Source organism: Hemiscyllium ocellatum, chromosome 15 (assembly GCF_020745735.1).
Source record: "Hemiscyllium ocellatum isolate sHemOce1 chromosome 15, sHemOce1.pat.X.cur, whole genome shotgun sequence".
Lineage (NCBI taxonomy): Eukaryota > Metazoa > Chordata > Chondrichthyes > Orectolobiformes > Hemiscylliidae > Hemiscyllium > Hemiscyllium ocellatum.
In genome coordinates, this window is record NC_083415.1 from 65117795 (window position 1) to 65141867 (window position 24073).

Consider the following 24073-nt stretch of genomic DNA (forward strand, 5'->3'; position numbering starts at 1 on the left):
GGGGTGACATTGCACTGTGTGATGTTCAATTACACAGTTCCTTTTGAAATATGTTTGCCCCCCACTCATGAGTTGTGTGGGGGCTGGGGGCGGCGGGGAGATGAGTTTAATATAATCTGCTTGGTGGAACTGTGGTGAGGGATAGGCTTAAAGTTTCCACAGACGGGCACTTACCACCCTTCCCCCGTGGATCTCTGCTCACCGCCATAGTGGAATTTTCACTGGGATCAATGAACCAGATTTCAATGGGTGGTGCTATAACACACTATGAATGGTAGGCTTGGAGGCAGAGTCTCTATAATGTATGTAGGACAGCCCCCCCACTTGAGGGCAATTGGAACTAAATACAGAGGGAGGTGATGCACTGTTGACACTTTGCTTTCTGACTGATACTGATGAGAAACAGACTCTGGGACAATAACTTGGGTCCCTGCCTCAGCCTGGAGACCTGTGTCTCTGCACCCTTCACATCTCATCCCTTCCTTTACAATCCAGATACATTTCCACGTTGCAAACCGTGCCAACCTGGGGCTGGTGAGCTACAGCAGTTGGCAATAAGCACCTGCTCAACTAGTGTGGGCTAATAAGGTCCACTCTAAAAATGAACCTTGAGCCCAAGGTCACCTGGAGACCTCCCATAGCCCCAAATCATGTCCCTCTGTGCAACAGCATCATTCCCACCTCAAGGAGTTGTTTTGGGATCAAACACAGGGACTGAGCAACCTCACAAATTCCTTGTGGACTCCAGTAGATTACTCCACATGGCTGAATCAATCACATAGTTATCTCCACAGGAGGCCAAACCTTAGGTAAAGATCTAACTTTTGCTTTTTTTGTTGTTGTTGTTATTGTTGCAGCCAACAATTCAGAGTCTCGGCAGCAAACTATCCAGGACAAAGAGCAGACTGCTAGAGAAGAGCTGTATTTGGCAGCAGCCCCTAGTCAACCGTCCAAGGAACTGAAAAATCTGGACATTGCAACATGCTGCCTGATGACAAGTTGAAAGTGCGTGCTGTACTCTGACAATTCATGCCCTTCCATTGGCAAGACCATGCCACCGGCTCTGACCACACACAAGCCAAACCGTTAGGGTTAGAGGTAGAGGGAAACCACATTAACAATGGGTTACCTCTGACCTGCATTGTCCGGTCAGGTAATCAAACTCTGGTTGAGTTAAAGTTTAGCTTAACCTGTTCTTGAAGTACAAAGAGCTGGGCCACATCCGGGACCCTCGGTTAATTGTGGAGTCAGGCCCACCTTCAGGAGGCTTCAGGTGTCCAAACTGCTCTCTTTGCGCATCTCCATTCACCCAGTAGCACAGACGAGCTGTTACTGAGATGTGGTGTACAATAGCCATGCTTTGTTTGTTCAGGCTCTGGTTGCCATGCTGCTGCTGCCGCCAATGCATTGAGCGTTTAGATCGAGCAAACTCCAGCTAGGGCACATGCAGTGGGCTCACACCGACCTTCGCCGGGTTCGGAGGCGCTGGCTGAAGCTTGGGTATCCAAGGGAAGTGGTGCTGCCGGGGGAGGAGAGGGCAAAGTTCTCTCGTGCACTCAATGACATCTCATCCACCTTGAAGGAGATGGAGTTGAAGTAAACCGGGTTGGTGTGGGCTCTGAAGGAGCAAGGGTGCAATCTGTCAGAGCTTTCATAATCCTGAGAACGGTAGCACATACAGGAGCAAAGAGATCCGACATCGGAGACAGGCTCTGGCAGACTCTCATGCCTGATCTCCACCTCACCCTCCATCAGGGGAATTAGATTGCTCCTGCTGCGGCCTTCCTCCAAGGGCAGCAATACGGTGCTCCTGCTCTGAATATCCTCTCCGATGGCCAGAACCGTGTCTCTATTCCCAGCACGCTCCTCCGCATCTCTCTTCTCGTCTTCCGAGTTCATAGTGAGGAACCTCAAGACTACGAGGTTGAGGAAGGCTCCAATCACAGTCAGTCCAACGAGAATGTACATAAAACTGAATGCCACGTAAGGAGGCCTCTTCTGCAATGCTTCATTGTTCTGGAGAGCCACAAAATCCCCAAATCCAATGGTGGTAAGAGTGATAAAGCAGTAATAATAGGCATGAAAGAAGGTCCAGTCCTCAAAGTGTGCAAATGCTGCTGCTCCAATGCAGAGGGTTCCCAGGCAGGAGAAGAAGCCGACTGTTACCATGTTCTCCATGGAGACCTCGGTCTTCTTCATTCCGAGGCATTTCTTTATCCTTTTCAGCAGGTATCTGACAAAGGTGTTCATGCGCTCGCCTAGACTCTGGAACATCACCAGGGTCAGTGGGATACCCAAAACTGCGTAAAACATACAGAAGGCTTTGCCAGCGTTGGTACCTGGTGCTGCATGGCCATAACCTGGTGACAGGGCAGAGAGAAGACCAACTGTTAGTTAATGTGCATCATACATACACTCTGCTGTCACTTCAATTCAACCAATTCATCTGCTGTATCTAAACCATTACAAAACAGAATGACCTTCACTTTAAAACACAGTTTGCACATTCAGTTGATCACACAAAGAAATTGCCTAATTCTCCTGAACCAGTCGGGGCTGGAAACAAACACATTTCTTGCTCAATGTTCCTGTTAAATGAACAGGTGTGGAATTCAGTCAGGACAGAACCATAGGGATAGGAAGAGGCCATTCCTCCCCTTCAGCCTGATCCACTCAGGAAGTATGGGGAAGAGGCAGGAAAGTGGAGCTGAGGATTATCAGATCAGCCCTGATTTCCTTGAATGCTGGAGAAGACTTGATGGGCTGAATGGCCTACCTTTGCTCATATGCCTCATGGCCAAATGGTCATACCCAGTTAGGGTGTGACCGATCTGCACTTAACTTCATTTACTTGCCTTTGCTTCAGTTACCCTGAAATCCTTACCCTACAAGGGACCATCAACTCTCCAACTGATTCTCCCGTATCCTCAGGGAGGATTTCTATTTCTTTTGGCCTCAAGTCTACTTCCTCAGTTCACTCCTGAATAAACTCAGCTTAAATCTTACCAATCTAATATATAGGAATAAAATTAGACCATTCGGCCCATTGAGTCTGCTCTGCCATTCAATCACAGATGATATGTTTCTCAACCTCATTCTCCTGCCTTCTCTCTGACCTCCTGCCATCCCCAGTAGAGTAGTTAGCTTTGTTCTGTCCATCCTATTGAATCCGTCTATCAACATGACCATGCCAGTCAAGACAAGTCAATGTCCTGGAGTCACAAATGAATACAGCACTATAAAGGATGCACAGGACATTGACTGAGATGTGGCCTTGGATGGAATGACTCAGCTGTGAAGATAGGCTGGAATTGTATTCCTTAGTGCAGAAAAAAACTGAAAAGGGACCTTTTTTAAAAGATTCATTTCCAGGTGATGATTAGACCAGCATTTGTTACCCTTCCCTTGTTTTCCTGAGGACAGTTAAGACCAACCCACATTGTTGTGGGTCTGGAATCACATGTAGACAGGTCAGGTAAGGATGGACTTCAGTGAACCAGGTGTGTGTTTTCTGACAGTTGTGAATGGATTCTTGGCCATCATTTGACTCTTAATTCCACGTTTCTTTAAAAATTGAATTCAAATCCCTCCATCTGCCATTGCCTCAACTTAGTTGAGGTGCCCACAGTTGCAAGATGAATGGACAGGGTAGATAGGGAGCAACATTTCCCCTTTAGTAGAGGGGCCAATGACCAAGGACCACAGTTCTAAGATAAGGAGCAGGAGGTTCAGAGGGGATTTGAGGAAAATGTTTTTCACCCAGAGGCTTGCGGGTATCTGCAACTCACTGCCTGAAAGGATGGTAGAGGTAAGAACACTCGAGACATTTAGATGAGCACTTGATATAACATAGCATACAAATCTATGGGCCACGTGCTGAAAAATGGGATTAGAATAGATTGATGCTCGATGACTGGTGTGGCCACGAAGGGCCAAAGGGCCTTTTACAGTGCTGTAAAAACTCTATCATTTCATGACACAGAAACAGGCAGTTAAGCTCTTTGATTCTCTGTTGGTTCTATCGAAGAGTGATGGAGTTAACCCCATTTCCTAGTTCTTCACTGGGTGCGATTCTTTGCAACTCCCAGTATTTATGCAATTTTCCTTTGAATCCTGGGATTGTCTCTTTGTCCATCATTCCACCAAATCTTAACTAAAAACCAAAGAACTGCTGATGCTGGAAATCAGAAACAAAAAAAAAATGAAATTGCTGGAGAAACTCAGCAGGTCTGGCAGCATCTGTGAAGAGAAAGCAGAGTTCAGTAACCCTCCTTCAGAACTTAACTAACTGTTTAATAAAATCAATTCTCCTCATGCATACTCTTTTTTTGCCAATCATCAAAAATCTGTGACTGCCTTCTTGATCCTTCAGCTACCATAAACAAATCCTCTTGATTCATTCTATTGACACCCTTCATCATTTTAAATGCATCTAATAACCCTCCATTTAGCTTTCACTGCTCTAAGGTGTTTCACCTCTCTCAGCCTCACCCCAAGACTGGCACAGAAAAAGTATCTGCTTACAGTTCCATGCTGCAGATATCAGTTTCTTGCAAGATGTAAAGAAAATGCAGAAAGAATTACCTGCCAAAAAGGGAGATTAATTTACAAATTGAGATTTTCCATTTGGAAAACACTGAATAAAGCAGCCATGGTTGTCTCAACTGGTTGCTATGAGCGACGTCCTGACACTTCACAAGCTATTGCCTTCTGGTTTTGTGAAATTTTTACATCGATTTGAAGTGGAGACCTGGGTATTTTTAACATGCTGAAGTAGTAATTGAACTGATGATTGTAACAAAAATATCATTGCAAGAATAAAATAATACCATTGAGATATGTTGTAAACATTCATATAACAGCTTTTACAGCTCTCCAGTTTCATTCGTTCGGTTTAATAATTGTGGAAAGACCCTCTTCACACCATATTTTTTAATAGTTTCATAATATTATTCACTTGTAATATAACTCAATTTCTTTTTTACCCAATTTCCTTCCAGTGGCTTCATGCTCTTCTTGAAGTGTTTTTTAAAAAATTTTACAAGGAATGTTTCTAAACAGTTTTAACGTACAACTTGCAATTGAGGCTTTTGCCCAAAATGTCGATTTTTCTTCTCCTCAGATGCTGCCTGACCTGCTGTGCTTTTCCAGCACCACTCTAATCTAGACTCTGGTTTCCAGCATCTGCAGTCCTTGTTTTTTATCTAATTATTCACTTCTGACAGTTGTTGGCAGTTCTGCAGGCCTGAAGACCACAGCTTAAATTTTTCCTGTCCTCTTGCACTCATCACTTGTCACCAGGGAGCATTTGTTGATTTAACCTTCCCTTCCCAACTACAGTGGCTGAGTGGTTAGCACTGCTGCCTCACAGCGCCAGGGACACGGGTTCAATTTCAGCCTCAGGTGACCGTCTGTGTGGAGTTTGCACATTTCTCCCTGTGTCTGCGTGGGTTTCCTCCCACAATCCAAAGATGTGCAGGTTAGGTGAATTGGCCATGCTAAATTGCCCATAGTGTTCAGGGATGTTTAGGTTAGGTGCATTTGGCAGGGGTAAATATAGAGTAATAGGGTAGGGGGTGGGTGTGGGTAGGTTACTCTTCAGTGGATTTGTTGGGCTGAATTGCCTGTTTCCATACTGTATGGTTCTATGAAATACCAAAGACAACTGTAGATCCAGAGCTAATTCACTGATTGAGACACAGCAGAGATTCTCACTCAAAAGTCAAAGGCAGAGAATGTAAGGATTGTAATGGTTTTGAAACAACCTCGGTGGATGAGTCGGTCTTTCCTTGTCTCGCTTGTTTGCATGTTCCTAACTTTCTCGCCTGAATCTTCTGAGAACAGAAAGATGTTTCTGATATTTTCCAGCTTGCACTCATCAGGACAAACACAAGAATGTCGAAGCTCATGCAGTCACAATAATTTACACGAGAGGAGAAAAGGGTACTGATTGGTTGGTAGGTTGACGGTGATTGACTAGCTACATTACCATGGAAAAAATCAAAAATAAGAACATAAGAACTAGGAGCAGGAGTAGGCCATTCAGTTTCTTGAGCCTGCTCCAACAGTTAATATTGGATTAACTGCATAGAGGGTGACATCCCATTACCGAGTCATCCTTTATTCACTTGTGCACAACACAGTGCCTGTAGCCAGCCAGCTCAGAGTTAGTCCCTGAAGTGAGAGGACTCTGAAACCCCTGTTTATCTCTGTCAGCCAGGGCTCCCTGATTGGCCCATGTTAGCAACACTAATCAAGGATCTCATAGTCAATAAGATCCACCTAGTTCCAATCACTACAAATATGATCTCATTTTGGCCTCAACTCCACTTTATTGCCTGCTACTCATAATCTTTCAATAATCAAAAGTTTGTTTGATCTTTAAATTTATTTAGTATCCCAGCATCCATTGCATGCTGGGGTGGTAAATTCTACAGATTTATAACACTTTGAGAGAAATAATTTCTTCTCATTTCTGTTTTAAATCTAATGCCCCTTAGCTTAAAACTATGACCGGTCATTCTGGATTGTTCCACAAGGGGAAACAACCTCTCTACATTTACATTGACATCTTATATACCTTGATTAGATTACCTCTCATTCTTCTAAAATCTAGCACATATGTGCATTAACAGTTCAATCTCTCTTCATAAGACAAGCCTTTCATCTCTGGAATCAATCTGGTGAACTTCCTCTGAACTGCCTCCAATGCTGCGATACCTCTCCTCGAGATCAGGTACCAAAACTGTATATAGTTTACAAAAATACACAAGTCTTGACCATATTCCTTTTGTTTGCAGACTCTGTAAACTGGGAACACAATCCCAGTTTTACAGAGAAAAATAAAAGTCTCTACAGGTGATAGAATATAGCCTGCAGCCAAAGATATTGAGTGACAGTTTACTCTGTGATATTAGACACTATTTTCTGGAGAGGTTGATGCTATCATCACAAGGAACACAATTGAGAAATAAACAGACATTTGCAGCAGAATGAATGAAATAGCATCATACACAGAGCACCTGTTTGTAACCTCAGGATGTTCCAAGGCACTTTAGCAGCTAATTTAGTACTTATGAAGCTTAATGTAGGAAATGCAGAAGCTAATTTATCCACAGCAAGCTATCTCAAACAATAAGCTGTTGAGCACATTAACTGTTTCAGGGATGTTACTTGAGAGATGCATATTACCATGACACAGAAGAAAATTCCCCTGCTCTTCTTCAAAAGCCATAGGATCTTTTATAACCAAGTTAAAGTATGCACTTCATCTCAGATTAACATCTCATCTCAGTGTCACAGATGTTCAGATGGTTGGGCCTGGAACACTATCCTGAGGAACTCCTGCAGAGATGTCTTGGAACTGAGATGTCTAACCTCTGACAATTACAATTATCTTCCTACGTACCAGGAATGACTCCAACCAGCACGGAGTTTTCCCCTGATTCTCACTGACTCCAGTTTTGGTTAGGCCCCTTGAAGCAAGTCAGTCAGTTAAATACAGCCTTGTTGTCAAGGACAACACTCCCATTTCACCTCTGGGATTCAGATATTTTAACGATATTTGGACCAAGATCTGCTGCAGGGATTTGACTCCGGAACCAGGAGTCACTGTCTCACAATCTCCAGGATGCCATTCCAGACTGAGATGAGGAAACACTACTTCACTCAGAGGCTGCGGAATGGATGACTGTGGAGATTGATCTTTTTAAAAAACATTCAATGACATCAAGGGGTGTGGAGAGAAAGCAGGAATATGATGCTGATCTCGAGGATCAGCCATGATCATATTAACCAGTGTGAGCAGGTTCGAAGGGCCGAATAGCCTTATTCTGCTCCTGGTTTCTGTGTTTTATCGATACCTTGGGACTTTCCTAAATGGAACTTACACAACTAGCTGATGCTAAGGGAATAAAAGATTAAACTGATAAGGGTGACATGGAGAAGGGCACAAAGATTTGTTTACAATATAACTCGTTTGGGCTGACTGGCCATTCACTGTAATGTTAATCCAATGCAAAACTCTCCAATCAAGAGAGAGAGAATTGATTGATTTTTAGGTCAATGTTTGGACAATATACAGGTGTTTCTTTGGGAACTTGTAACAAATTTCTCTCCATCCAAGCCCTTAATACAATGGAAGCCTCAGTCTATCTTTGGACAGTTAAAATCTCCTACCATTGGCTCAGTGGTTAGCTCTGCTGCCTCGCAGCGCCAGGGACCCGGGTGCAATTCCCGCCTCGGGCGTCTGTCTGTGTGGAGTTTGCACGTTCTCCCCGTGTCTGTGTGGGTTTCCTCCGGGTGCTCCGGTTTCCTCCCCACAGTCCAAAGATGTGCAGGTTAGGTGAATTGGCCATGCTAAGTTGCCCATAGTGATAGATGCATTAGTAAGGAGTAAGTGAATGAGTCTGGATGGGTTACTCTTCGGAGAGTCGGTGTGGGCTTGATGGGCTGAAGGGCCTGTTCCGCACTGTAGGGAATCTAATCTAATTACAACCTTATTATGCTTACAGATATCTGAGATCTCCTTGCACATTTGCTTCTCAATTTCCTTCTGACATTGGGGGCCGGGGGGGAGGCGCTAAAATACAATCCTCATAATGTGATCATCCCTTTCTTATTTCTCAGTCCCATCCATATCACTTTAGTGGATGTTGTCCCAGGAATATCTACCCCAAGTACAAGTGTAATCGTACCCTTAATCTAAAATGCCACTCCCCTCTCCCCTCTTGGTCCCCTTTCTATCCTTCTCATAGAATCTCTACCCCAGAACATTAAGCTGCCAGTTCTGTCCCTCTCTGGTCACATATCTGTCATAGCTAGGATATCCCAGTGCCACGTTCCCAATCATGCTCTAAGTTCTTACTTGTCAGACCTCTCACATTGAATTAAATGCAGTATAATTTATCAGTCTTAACTCATTCTCTGCCATGGTCTTGCATGCCTTGATTAGTTAACTTGCTCCCCTTCTTTACTGTATCAGCCTCAGGTTCCGTGCCCCCTTACTAGTGTAAAGCCTCCTGAGTAACACTAGCAAATCTCCCCACCGGGATATTGATCCCTTTCCAATTCAGGTGCAACTCTTCCTTCTTATACAGGTCACTACTACCCCAGAATCTATATTTCAGATCCATTTAGTGTTGTTGTAAAAATGACCGTCCAGTTTGGGAAGTACACAGTGACCTTTTACCCAGTTTGACTGTTATATGATTCCGGAATGATAGCATTTCCAATGAATGGTCATTGGCATGAAATGTTGAGTTAACCTCCCGCGCTACAAGCTACAACCAACACTGTCTTTCTGAAACACAACAAGCATCACACCCCAAGCTCTCTCAACAATACCATTTCAAGTTTAAAACTTCATTTGTGGGTTATGAGCACTGCTTAGGCTAACTTTTATTACCCATTCCGAACTGCCCAGAGGGTAGTTAAGAGCCAATAACATTTTGTGGGTCTGGTGTTACCGGACCAGGTAAGGATGACAGATTCTTCTCCCCAAAGGACATCAGTGAGCCAGGTGGATATATATGAGTGTATATATGCCTGATGAAGGGCTCTGGCCTGAAACGTCGAATTTCCTGTTCCTTGGATGCTGCCTGACCTGCTGTGCTTTAACCAGCAACACATTTTCAGGTGGATATATATATATAAAACAGTTGAATATGATTTCCATTAAGCTAACGTTTAGTTGCAGTTTTTTAGTGAATCAAAATTTCCCCATCTGCTATAGGGGGATTTGAACCAATGCCCCTAGTTCCTCATCTCTGCTGTGTAGTCCATGCTTGAACTGAGGATCTATTGAGGTCAGGAGATGACAGAACCCAAACTGAGCATTAGTGAGTATGTTCTTGTTATGCAAGTGTTGCTTGATGGCAGTATTGATGCCCCTTTCTATTACATTGCAGTTGGCTTCACGAGAAGGCTTATGGGTCTATAACTGGGCCAGATTTGTCGTATTCTTTGGCCAAGTGCACAGCAGGGCATTTTTTCCCTATTGTTGAAAAGATGCCAGTGTTGTATGTATGCAGGAACTTGGCTAGGGCTAGAACTAACTGTGAAGCACTTTGGACAACAGGGTAGATTTCTGCAATAATACAGTAGTTTCATGGTTATAAACGTTGATACCAGTCTGATAAAAATTCATAAGATATTATTATTTGAAACCTGGGGTTTGAAATGGAAATAATGTAAAGCTTTAAGATGAAGTAATATTTTTACTTTGAGTGTTAAGAAGAGGAATGCATGTCTTTCCATTTCATTTTAGATTTGCTCTTTGCGTTTTGCTGGGGTGTCTGGAGATTTGTTCAGTTTAAACGCATTTAAATGAGGTCTTTAAACTCATAAGTTGAACAGTTCAGCGTATTAGCAAATAAAGAACAGAAGAAAGGAAAAAAAATGTTCTTGCCTAGAGACGGAATCTAATAACACAGAAAATCAGAATAATTCTGAAGAAGTCAGTGAGCAAAATCATTCGAAGAGAAGAGGTCCCTAATAGCAAAAGTGCTGTTATTAAAAGTTTCCAAGCAGTCTGGGTTGAAATGAATCTTGAGTGGTTTAGATTTCAGTTTGAGAATAGTTCCAGAAACAGAAAGCTGTTGAGGTGTTAGAGAGGAATCCATGTTAAATAACAGTGAGCTGAGTTAGTAGATGGTCAAGGGTGGATAGACTGGGACTTTTTTTACTGGAATATAGGAGTTTGAGGGATGACTTTATGGAGGTTTATAAAATCATAAGAGGTACAGATAAGACAAACGGCAGGTATTTTTTCCCTAAGGTGGGGGACTTCAAGTCGAGGCGCCATATTTGTAAGGTGGGTGAGGAGGAAGATTTAAAAAAAGTCAAGAGAGGCAATGTTTGCATGGAATGAACTTCCAGAGGAAGTGATGGATGTGGGTACAGTTACAACGTGCAAAAGGCATTTAGATAAGTACATGAATAAGAAATGTTTGGAGAGATATGAGCCAAAAGCTGGTAGATGGGACTAATTTACTTTGGGAACAGGATCAGCATGGACTGGTTGGACAGTGCGGTATGACTCGACGTATTTAGATGTGCACCTGTGATGTCAAGGCTACAAGCCAAGTGCTAGAAAATGGGATTAGAATAGCGAGGTGATTATTATTGATCAACGTGGATGGGATAGACCAAAGGGCCTTTTTCTGTGCTGTAGACCTCTATGATTCAACGAAGAGTTTATGCTTGAAACATCGACTCTCTTACTCCTCGGATGCTGCCTGACTGGCTGTGCTTTTCCAGCACCACACTTTCTGACTTTGTCTATGATTCAATGGCATCTTGAACATTGGAAAACCTCTTAATCAAATAAAATTAGAGTGCCAGGGATCCAGATTCAATTCCACCCTCGGGTAACTGTCTGGGTGGCCTTTGCACGCTCTTCCTGTGTCTGTATGGGTTTCCTCTGGGTGTTCGGGTTTCTTCCCACAGTCCATAGGTGTGCAGGAAATTACCCATGGGGTCCAGTGATGTGCAGGTGAGGTGATTAGACATGGGGAATGTGGGGTTATAGGATAGGGTGAGGGTCTGGGGTCTGGGTGGCATTCTCTTTGGAACTTCAGTGCAGACCCGATGGGCCCAATGGCCTCTTTCCACACTGTAGGACTCCAATGATCAAGATTGATGACCATCAAAATTGGTCAAAGTTGTAGGTTTTAAGGAACAGTTTATGTGCGAGCGATGAGGTTCTCCACTCTGCATTGATAGATTGCTGGAGCACAGCTGACACTAGCAGCTTGAACATAAACATCAAGGTTAACATTCTACCGCAGAGTAGAGGCAGTGCTGCACTTGTCGGGGTTACATCAGAAGTGCCATCTTTCAGATTACATATTAACCACAGTCCTGTCTGCCCTCAAAAGGGATGGGAAAGACCTTCACAGCACTATTTTGAAAAACAGCACATTTTATTTTCTTCTTGGGAAGTATGTATTGTTGGCATGATCAGAATTTGTTGCTCAGAGCTTAAGTGCCCTTTAGCTGGTTTTGGTGAGCTACTTGAGAAGATTCTGAGGGATAAGATATACATGCATTTGGAAAGAGAGGGTTTGATTAGGAATAGCCAACATGGCTTTGTGAGTGGGAGATCATGCCTCACAAATTTGTCAGAGTTCTTTGATGAAGTGACCAGGAAGGTTGATAAGGGCAGGGTGGTAAGATGTAGGCCACATGGATTTCAGTAAGGCCTTTGATAAGGTTCTGCATGTAGGCTGCTCTGAAAGATTAGATCGCATGGAATCCAGTGCAAGCTGTCAAATTGGATGCAAAACTGGCTTGATGGTAGGAAGCAGAGGGCAACAGTGGAAGGATGTTTGTTGGACTTGAGGACTGTAACTAGTGGAGTGTCTCAGGGGTCAGTTCCATTGTCTATTGTTTATTATCTATATCAATGATTTGGATGAGAATCTACAAGGCACAATTAGTAAGTTTGCTGATGACACTAAAATAGGTGGTATCATGGACAGTGAGGAAGGTTACCATAAATTTCAGCAGACCCTTGACCAGCTGGGGAAGTAGGCCGAGAAATGGCAAATGGAGTTTTATATAGATAACTGTGAGGTTTTGAATTTTGTAAAGTCAAATCATGACAGGAGCTTCATGGTGAATGGTAGGACCTTAAGGAGTGCAGTGGAACAGAAGGACCTTGGAGTTCATGTGCATGGTTCTCTGAAAGTGTAGTCACAGATAGACAGGACAGTGAAGAAGGCTTTTGGTAAATTGGCCTTCGTCGGTCAGGGCATTGAATATAGAAGTTGGGAAGTTATGTTGCAGTTGTACAGGACGTTGGTGAGATTGCACTTGGAGTATTGTGTTCAGTTTTGGTCACCTTGCTATAGGAAGGATGTTATTAAACTGGAAAGAGTGCAGAAGAAATTAACAAGGATGTTGCCTTGGCTCAATGGTCTGAATTATAGGGAGAGGTTGGACAAGCTAGGACGTTTTTCTTTAGAGCGTAGGAGACTGAGGGGGGATCTTATAGAGGTGTATAAGATCAGGAGAGGAATGGATAAAGTGAATGCACTCAGTCTTTTTCCCAGGGTTGGGGAATTGAGGAAGAGAAGGCATCAGTTGAAGGTTAGAGAGGAAAAAATAAAAGGGAACCTATGGGGCAACTTTTATACACAGAGGGTGGTACGCATATGGAATGAGCTGCCTGTGGATGTGGTTGAGGTGGGAACATTAACAACATTTAAAAGGCATTTGGATAAATACATGGATAGGAGAGGTTTGGAAGGATATGGGTCAGGTGCAGGGAAATAGGGTTAACGTGGACGGACATTTTGGTTAGCATGGACCAGTTTGGGCCAAAGGGCCTGTCTCTGTGCTGTAGGACTCTATGACCACAGAATAGATTGCTGGGTCATTTCTGAGCTCAGTTAAGAATCGCGCTCGGAGTTACACGTGTGAAAGGCCTGACAAGGGCAACAAGTTCTCTTTTCCAAACAGCAGAAACAATACTTTTCCACCAGCTAGTATCACCAAATTGCGAATTCTTACGATGCAGAGGGTGTACTTGGCCCACTCCTGAAGAAGGGCTTATGCCCAAAACGTCGAATCTCCTGTCCCTTGGATGCTGCCTGACCTGCTGCGCTTTTCCAGCAACACATTTTCACCACTGTGCATGTACGGACTCTTCAGATGAGACCATCACTTTGTGCCAATCTCCTGTCGTATCTCCATCTCATTTGTGTGTTTCTATCCAAATAACCATCCAATGCCCCTCTTGAATGCCTCAATTGAACATGCCTCCTCACATTTCCTGGCATGACATTCCATACCTAGGCTATTTGATGTGTGAAAATGTTGGTTTCTCAAATCATTTTTGCACATCACTTGAAACCTATGCCTTCTCATAGAGCAGATGAAGGCATCTCAGCCCATACAGTCGGCACTGGTCAAAAACAACCACCTCATTATTTTAATTCCACTTTCTAGCATTTGTGTGCCTTGGCATGTATTTCTTAAATGTTTCCATGCGTTTCTCCCTCTACCTCCCTCATACCCAGTGAGCTGCAGATTCCCGTCATCCTCTGAGTGAAAAATATTTTTCTCAGATCCCCTCTAAACCTCCTGCCACTTCCCTTCAATCTGTGCTTTCCCAGTCTTGATCCCTCCACCAAGGGGAAATATTCTATTTATGCTGGCCATAATTTTATACCTCTCAATCATGTCCCCCCCCAATCTCCTCCGCTCCATGGAAAACAATCTCAGTCTGTCCAATCTCTCCTCATAACTGAAACTCTCCAGGCCAGGCAACATCTTGTTGAATCTCCTCTGCACTCTCTCCAGTGCTATTACATCCTTCCTCGAATGTGGGTCCCAGAACTGCACACAATATTCTAGCTCCCATTCTTGTCCCTGTTATGAGAGGGAACAGCGTCTCCCTATTTATTCCAGCCCTCTCATGATTTTGGAAACTCTATCAAATCTCCTCTCAGCCTTCTGCTCTGCAAGGACAACGGTCCCAATGTCTTTAACTACCCTCATAACTGAAATTTCTCACTCCTGGAACCGTTTTCGTAAGTCTATTCTGCACTCTCTCCAATGCATTCACATCTATTAGTTTCATTGTCATTATTACTGCAGCTAACATTTTTTTCCAGATTTGTTATAAAATTGAATTAAAATCCCTAGCTGCTGTGCTGGGATTTGAATTCACGTCTCTAAAGCATTAGGCCTTGTCTCTGGATTACACCTTCCCCCACAGGGCTTGCTAGCTGTAGCAACTTGGCTCCCCCAGACAACTAAATAATCTGATCATTGTCACACTATTTGTGGGAGCTTACTGGAGGCAAATTGACAGATTTCCTGATTTAGGCCATTAGACATAGCAGTAGAAATTAGGCCATTCAGCCCATCAAGTCTGCTCCACCATTCAATCATGGCTGATAAGTTTGACAACCCCATTTTCTCCCCATAACCTTTGATCCCCTTGATACTCAAGAACCTGTCTACCTCCGTCTTAAACATACTCAATGACCTGGCCATCACAGCCTTCTGTGGCAGTGAATTCCATAGATTCACCACTCTCTGGCTGAAGAAGTTTCTCCTTATCTCCAGTTTAAAAGGTCTTCTCTTTATTCTAAGGCTATGCGATCGGGTCCTAGTCTCTCCTACAAATGGAAACACCCACTCTGTCCACGCCATTCAGTATTCTGTAAGTTTCAATTAGATTTCCCCCTCATCCTTCTAAACTCCATTGAGTATAGACCCAGAATCCTCAAACGATCCTCATACGTTAAGCTGTTCATTCCTGGAACCATTCTCGTGAACCTCATCTGAAAACACTCCAGGGCCAATACATCCTTCCTGAGAGATGGGGCCCAAGACTGTGCACAATACTCCAAATGTGGTCTGACCAGAGCCTTACAGAGCCTCAGAAGTACACCCCTGCTTTTATATTCATCAGCAATACAGCACTCTGGGTTGTTGCAGGGTCTGCTATACAAATGTAAGTATTTCTGGTAGAGAATTGAAGAGATTTGGGAGCTTTGAGCTTTTGCTGAAGCCTATGCTGTCAAATTTCCGTGAGGTTATCTTACACTTTCTGGCTTACAGTGGTCTGTATAAAACTGGGAGAATGTGATAGAGCATTTATATAAATTAGCACTGTATCGGGTAGGTACTAATCAAAGCTACCTGGGCATATATGGCTGGGATAGAAGTTATCACTCTTAGATCAGTAAATGCAGTATAACTGTCTTCTAAGCAGAAGGTCCCTGCAAATTATGTCAGAATTAATGTGAATCTAGTGGTGTAATTTCTTTCCTTCCAAATCTCTCTCTCTCTCAAAAGGAGCTGGGGTTAATCAAATTTTGTATGTCAGAATCAGCCTCGTTTAAGTAAATCTATTCCCAGAAGATTAATGGTGTCTATTAAGTGGGCAGCAGGCTCTGTTTAAGAGCAGTGTCAATGTTGGCCGTTTATTAACAGCCTCCTTTATGCTATTGCTGTTAGTGCTTTAATCATCAGGTGTAGCAGTAAAACATCAGAGCTGGAATTTTCTACAAAACACAAGCGATCAAATAAATTCTAATCAAGTAGCAGTGGTGATATGCCCAAGGGCAGGCCTCTACTCATTTCTCCATGCCTCATAGATCGCGTAATTTCCTTATCAGTTCCTAAAAAGAGCCTCCCAATTACAATTTCAAGTTGTCAAACTTCATCACTCTCTTTCCTAATCATGGTCTCTAATCTTCCTTTAGCAAGTTCTTAGAAAGCCCCAGAATGTGGCCAATCCAATCTTGTTGCTTTGCCTGATGATATTAATGAACAGTCTTACCCCTTCCACCATCCTGAGAACTGCTTCATTGCTTCTGTGTTTTCTCTATCAACCCAGACTTTCCAGGTGTCTTGTCTTTGAACACCCCTGCAACGACCCAGAGTGCTGTACTGCTGATGAATATAAAAGCGGGGGATATACTTCTGAGGGTGGCACAGTGGCTCAGTGGTTAACACTGTTGTCTCACAGCGCCAGGGTCCTGGGTTCGATTCCCGCCTTGGGTAACTGTCTGTGTGGGGTTTGCACATTCTCCCTGTGTCTGCGTGGGTTTCCTCCGGGTGCTCCGGTTTCCTTCCACAGTCCAAAGATGTGCAGGCCAGGTGAATTGGTCATGCTAAATTGCCCGTAGTGTTAGGTGACATTAGTCAGGGTTAAGTGTAGGGAATGGATCTGGTTGGGTTACACTTCGGAGGGTCAGAGGGGACTTGTAGGGCCGAAGGGCCTGTTTCCACACTGTAGGGTATCTAATCTAATCTCATGGCTCATGTTTCACACCCAGACAACAAAGCCCCCCCCCACCCAAAACAGTGACTGATTCATACTTTCCTTAAGATCTTAATTCATTCCTAGAAGAGACGTATGAATCAAGAGAGGTCATTCAGCCCCTCGAGATCATGGCTGATCTAATTGTAGCTTTAATTCCATTTTCCTGACGAACACCGTAAGTCTTGATTCCTTTAACAGTCAAGAATCTGTCTAGCTCTTGCTATGAAGTCCTTTATGTTAGAAGATGAACTCTATGCCAGTGCCACTGTAGCTGATTTCTTTATGACAGTGACTAGACTCTGCCAAGGTGAAGCACAGATCATTAAAGCGCGGTACTAAAATAGAAAGTGCTGGAGAAACTCAGCAGGTCTGGCCGCATTTGCAGAGAGATAAAAACAAACATGGCTTAAAAGGAAGTCCATGAGGTAACTGTAGTGTTTGCAGTTTGCAGATTCCAGCCACGCAATACCTCTGGTCAATCTGACACACAACATGGATGCCATCAGAAAAGCAGAAGCCTTGATCTCTGTCCAAGTGACATTCCCTCTTAGGAACGGACACCATCCACTAAATGCCAGGACTGATATGAGGACAAGTACAAATATCATCTCTTTACTCATCTGACTCGAGACGTATTCAGGAAACTGCCACGATGTGGGACATTGTGCACACACATGATAAGCTAATTTCTTACAATGGATCTGACACCACATATATTGGTGTCAAGAATCTTAAATTCAAAACACCTCCTTGTGACGGACCACAGAAATTTTTACATTGCTGACACAGCATGACCTTGTATCGTTGGTCTACCAGCACACTGGGGTCTGTATTAACCTGTATTACTATGATCCAGGAGGTAACAAACAGTTTAATTCCAACACCAAATGTTCCAGACACTGAAATGACACATTTTGTTGAACCAATCAACATTCTCCTCTCATACAGTATAAATGATGCTGTCCCTTTACTTTGGTATTTCTTTCAAATTGACCTGAAGGACACAAGATGATATTCCTCAGTTTTAGCTTGTTTCAGCAGGAATCAAGTTCACAAAACCAAATGGCTATTTCCACCAAAATTGTTTACTATCCTACAATGTGTTCTTCAATATTATGATCTCTCCAACTTTGCCATGATGGAAGTACAGGCATCCTAGAAAGCCCCTGGAACATGTGTATTACAGGATGACAAGAGTATTGTATTTCACTCTGAAGTCCTTGCCCCAGCTCATCAACAAAAGAGAAACTCTCACTCTAGTTTTAGATATACAGAGGTTCCACATGCACCTATCAGGTAACCATTTCAATGTTCACTCTGACCATAAGCTGTTAGAAATGATCTGTTGGAAACTCACAGGTGCCTCTCCACCATTACAGTGTCTACTTGTGTAGGTCCAAGAGCGTGGCTTCACAGAACAATATCAACCAGGCTCCTAGATGACCATTCCTGATGATCTCAGCTGACTCCCAAAGGACTTTAAGTACTAAGCTATTCTTCTAGATCCACAGGTTCATATTGTTGAAGCTGAGTGGGAATTTAAAAGTGGCTCATGTGTGGAATGAATATTGAGAGGAAGTGGTGGATGCAGGTACAGTTACCATATTTAAAAGACACTTAGATAAATACATGAATAAGAAATGTTTGAAGGGATTTGGGTCAAGTGCAGGCAGATGGGATGAGTTTAGTTCAGGATTATTGTTGGCATGGATTCATTGGACCTCAGGGTCTGTTTCCGTGCTGTATGACTCCATGAGTCTGTAATCTTCATTTTGATCTCATGCATTTTGATCACAGATGAATAGAGCAGGTTCAGCAGGTTACATTTGATAATATCTTGCTGCAACAGCTCAAGAAGATGATCATCAGTGGGTGGCTTCAGTTTTAGGCTGCCTACCTAAGAGATGATATTCCTGCTGAAAGGAAGTGCAGTCGAGATTAAAAAAAACACAAAGAACAGTGGATGTTGGAAATCAGAAACAAAATTGGAAATTGCTGGAAAAGCTCAGCAGGTCTGCCAGCATCTGTGGAGAGAAAGCAGAGTTAACCTTTCAGGTTTAATGAGCCTTCTGCAGTAGAGATTCACTAGGCTAATGCCAGGGTTGTCTCATGAGGAGCGATTAGTTCAGCTGGTCCTGTACTGACTGCAGTTTAGAAAAATGAGAGGGGATCTGATTGAAACTTGGAAAAATGCTAACAGAGATGGACAAACAAGTTGCAGGGAGAATGCTTTCCCTCTTTGAGGAGTCTGAACCATGGAACACAGTCTAAGAGTGCAGGGCTGACCAGTTAGGACTGAGATAAGGAAACATTTCTTTAATCAAAGGGAAGTGAAGTTTTGGAATTGTCTATCACGTGTGACGAGATGGTCGAGAGATTAAGGCCTGCTTGGGCGACTGCCCGTATGGAGTTTGCACATTCTCCCCATGCCTGTGTGGGTTTCCTCCCACAGTCCAAAGATTTGCAGGTGAGGTGGATTAGCCATGCTAAATTGGTCATAGTGTCCCGGGAAGTACAAGTTAGGCAGATTAGATATGGGAAATGCAGGGATAGGGTGTGGGCGGGTGGGAGGCTGAGTCTGGCTAGGATGCTCTTCGGAGGGTTAGTATGGACTTGGTGAACCAAATAGCCTGCTTCCACACTGCAGGGATTCTATGATTCTACGACCACAGGAATCTGTGAAGGTCAAAATCACTGAATATACTTAAGAAAGAGATAAATAAGTTTTTAAGGTTTGCAAGCATCAAGGGTTGTGGAGTACAAGTAGGAATGTGGTGTTGCAATAGAGGATTAGCCATGGTTTGGGGGATTATAACCGATATGCCCCATGTCCAAAGATACGATTACATTCTGGTGATTGATCATTTCATCAAATTCCCTTTGTGAGGCAAATCAAAGATATCACTGTGCAAAGGTTGTTGACACAATACCGGAATGTGCATTGTTGGTGTTTGGTGTCCCTCAACAAATTCTGTGTGACAACATTTCAGAATAAGTTAGTGTAGCCTTTCAATATGCATGGAGTACAGTTTTCAACAAATTACCTCTTCTCCTCATTACTCTCAGTCTAATGGGCTCGCAGAACACATTGTCCTATCAATAAAATTCATGATAGTCATGGCATCCATGCTACTCTTCAAAGCAATGGTTTACCCTCACCAACAGCCCTGGTGCTTGGAAAAAAGATCCACATAGTTCTTCTCTCACACACTCTCACCATCCAGTCACATGTGCATCATGTGCACCATCGGAAAGAGAGAGAAAACAGGACAAGAGTTTGACCGATGAGCATTCAGACAGTTATGCAAAAGTAAGGACCGCAGATCAGAGTCTAGATCAGTGTGGTGCTGGAAAAGCACAGCAGGTCAGGCAGCATCCGAGGAGCAGGAAAATCGACGTTTTGGGTAAAAGCCCTTCATCGGGAATGAATTCATCGATTTTACTGCTCCTCGGATGCTGCCTGATCTACTGTGCTTTTCCAGCATTACTCTAATTCAGACAGTCATCCCAATATAAACAAGGACAAGGCATCAGAGTTTGAGTCTTTCATTTTAATATATGGTTGGTGGAAAGGGTCCAGCCCGGGTCACATGAACATACAAATAGGTGACCAAGGGACAAGAGTAAGCCACTCAGCCCTTCCAGTCTGCGCTGCCATTTTAACCCCAACTCTACGTTACTGCACAATCCTTCATCCCCTTGGTCAGCAAGAGTCTATCAACATCTGCCTGAAAAATATTTAAACATTTTAAATCCACTCTCTTTTGAGAAAGGGAATTCCAAAGACTGATGACCCTCTGAGAGAAAAGAAATTCTCCATCTCTGTCTTAAATGGGTGACCCTCGATTTTTAAACGATGACTGTTAGTTCTAGGTTGTCCCACAAGAGGAACATCCTTTCAACACCCACCTGGTTAATTCCCATCGGGACCATGACACGGTCACAAGGAATGGTCCAATCCTATCACGCAGGAGATAACAAACTGTAGTTTTAAATGGCCAACCACCCATTGTACAGGATGACAACTCCAATTCTGAAAGTACCTTTCCAGATCATTCACCTGTGACAAATTATAGACACTCATACACAATGGCAGACAGCAAACCACAGAGTGTAGTAAATTTGTGACAATTGTACAAGGACCAAATCTGGTCATACTTTGCATCCATAAACATATTATATCATTGTGTAAAGATAAAATATTGAGATATCTTTGCACATCTTTATCAGAACGTGTTTCCTAGTCTTCAAAAAGGAGAAAGGCAGATTTTGTCCTTGAGACATCTGGGTTCCTCAGAGTGAATAGTAGCTCTGACACTCTTGACACAACCAGGGCTCCCTGACTGAACCAGATTAACAGTCCCTATCAGGGAGGTCATATTCCATGAGATCCACTTGGCTGACTTTGTTATAATCACTGCACCCAGAAGGCACTAAACCTTTAAGGGCAGCTAAATAATCATGAGATATAATGCTCCAGAGTTAAATATCTCCTTCTTGCTCTCAGTTAGTTAAGCAGTCAGTTAGTGAGTTGATCTGTGACAGTCAGCAATTAATCAACCAGTAAACTTTGCATTCATGTACTAGTGATATAAGCAAGGATACAACCAAGACTATATGCACGTCTGAGATGTCATATAAGTGTGGAGTGGTAGTGTTGATAAACTTCCAGATATCTGTCTCAGTAAGAATCCAAGTCTCTGGAGTGTACATTACGTGCATAATATTGGTGAGGGGGGGTCAGGGAAGTGGATGTGAGCTTGGGGCAGATCGAGAAATCAGGATGGAGGGGGTAATGATTGTTGGAGGGGGAATGATGGGGGCTGTTGAGGTGGATCTGGCTGTGCCAAGTGGTGTTTGAGTTCTGGATGAAGCGTCTAATTAGAGAGGTGTGGTGCCAAGTTGTGGGGGTGTTTTTGAGGGCTTGGTGGTGAGAGTGGGGGTAGTGGTGGGGGGGGAGGTGGTGGGAGGAGACTGGTTCAGGTGTGGAGTTTTTGGTAGCGTGGTGTAGGCCAGGGTATCTGTAGGAAGCTGACAGAGGGCCATCACGTTGGGAATGGGAAGACGGTTTGAAGGATTGGGTGGCAGAATCAGGGCTCTGGGGAGTCAGGTCAGAGAATTGCCAGGGGATGGAAGGAGTGGTAATTGATAGGCAGGGGTCAGTGTTGAGTCAGGAGTTAGGTTTATTAGCTTGAGCTGGTTTTAACTTTCCTATGTTAGCATTAAATTTAAGCCAGTCAGAACTTTCTGAAATCTCTGATTCTAACTCACATTTACAGAGATTTTTGGAAGCTTCCACGTGTTGGCTAATGGCCCATGGGATGTTGTGAAATTCTAGGGAATTCAAACAGGGCCAGCTGTGTTGGAAATTTTGTCCCAGTGCACAACTGAAATCTACGCTGCAGAAATGAGTATCAGACACTCACTGCTGTTAATTCATAAAGAAAACACAACTAATCAGTATGTCCTGGAAAACAGGAAATGATTTACATAAATAATGCACATTGAATAATGCTTAACCCACAAGTAGAAAGACCATAATCACAATTTCAAAAGGATTAATCCCAAGGACACTATATTGCCACAAAATGAATTGCACTAGTCCTAACTAATGAATAATACCAATCTCAGTTGTAGTTACAGCAATCCCAGAATGAATTATAACGATCCCAGACTGAATTACACTAAATCTGAGAGCGAAATAAACAAACCTCATTGGAGTAAGTGACAAATATTCAGTAGATTGAATTATACTAATCACGCAGACTGATTTACACCAATCTAATGCAGGAACAAGCTAATCTCACAGCCAAAATTATACCAATTTTACACATCGATTACACTAATCATGCAAAACAATGCAGGATTACACAAATCCCACAGATTACACTAATCCCAAAACAGTGAATTATACTAATCACAGATGCTGAAATTCACTAATCTCTCAGACTGAATTATACTGATCATTGAAACTGCATTCCACTGATGTGAGACTGAATTACATTAATCTCTCAGACCAATTTATACTAATCTCAGAGACTGATCACACTAAATTTAGAGACTGAATTAAACTAACTCCATTCATGACATATACTAACCTTAGAGACAGAAATACAGGAACCACACAGACTGAATGACACTAATCCAATGCAGGAAAACACTAATCCCACAAACAGAAATACATTACTCCTATAGAGTGAATCACACTAATCTCAGAGACTGAATCATGCTGAATTACACTGGTATCACACGAATTGCACACAGAATTGAACTAATTTCAAAATCTGAATAAACTAACTTTATACATTGAATACATCAATTTTCGAGACTGATTTAATCACACAGACAGAATACAGGTAGCTCTTCTATAACGTGATGGTTGCGTTCTTGTGCAGCCCCGTGTTATAGAAAAATTGCACTTTAGAAACAGCGCTTAAAGTGTTGGTGATGTAATCATGTTACAGCCAGCACGTTTTAAAAGTTCGCGCTTTAGAAAAGTGTCCCAATTCATCAATCGCGTTACAGTGAATTTGTGCTAACGAAATGCATGTTATAGCTGAACAACTGTAATACCAATCTAATGTAAGAACATACTAATCCTAGAGACTTGATTACACTAATGCCATTGGGGTGAATCACAATAATAGAGGTGTCAGAAATTCACTAACCTTACAGACTGAGTTACACTAATCTTAAAGAATAAATGACAGCAAATATCACAGAATGAAATTGCACTGATTTTGCAGACTGAATCATACTAATCTCACTGACTGACACTAATTCTACAGAAAGAATTTCACAAACATTACAGACTGAAAAACACAAATCCCAGAAACTGAATTTTATTAGAGTTAATGGCTGTTGTGTTTTCCCTAAAATGGGGAATTTCAAGACTAGGAGGCACATTTTTAAGGTGAAAGGAGAGAGATTTTAAAAAGAAATAAGAGACTTTTTTTAATAAGAGTACAAGTTCACACACAGAATGAAGTTCCTCAGGAAGTGGTGGATGTGGTACAATTACATTTAAAAAGCATTTGGATAGATATGTGAATAGGAGGGATATAGGCCAGGAGCAGGCAGATGAGACGAGTTTAGTTGGGATTATACTAATGACACAAATCACAGAGTGAATTATATTAATGTTACAGACTGAAATTACACTGACTTCACAGACTGAACCACACTAATCTCAGAGTCTGAATCATGCTGAATTACACTAACTCCATGCGTGATTTACACTACTCTCAGAGACAGACTTCCATGAAGCACACAGACTGAATTATACCA

At 42.8% G+C, this 24073-nt stretch overlaps 1 protein-coding gene across 1 annotated transcript in view; it reads right to left on the bottom strand.

The window, feature by feature from the left end:
• Nucleotides 1-1455: 1455 nt before the first annotated feature.
• The window catches only part of LOC132822824 (potassium channel subfamily K member 9-like), a 59896-nt gene continuing 37278 nt past the window's right edge, over nucleotides 1456-24073 (bottom strand). The window contains exon 2 of the mRNA XM_060836182.1: nucleotides 1456-2360. Coding sequence (XP_060692165.1) covers nucleotides 1456-2360 — 905 coding nt within the window. The remainder of the gene's footprint in view (nucleotides 2361-24073) is intronic.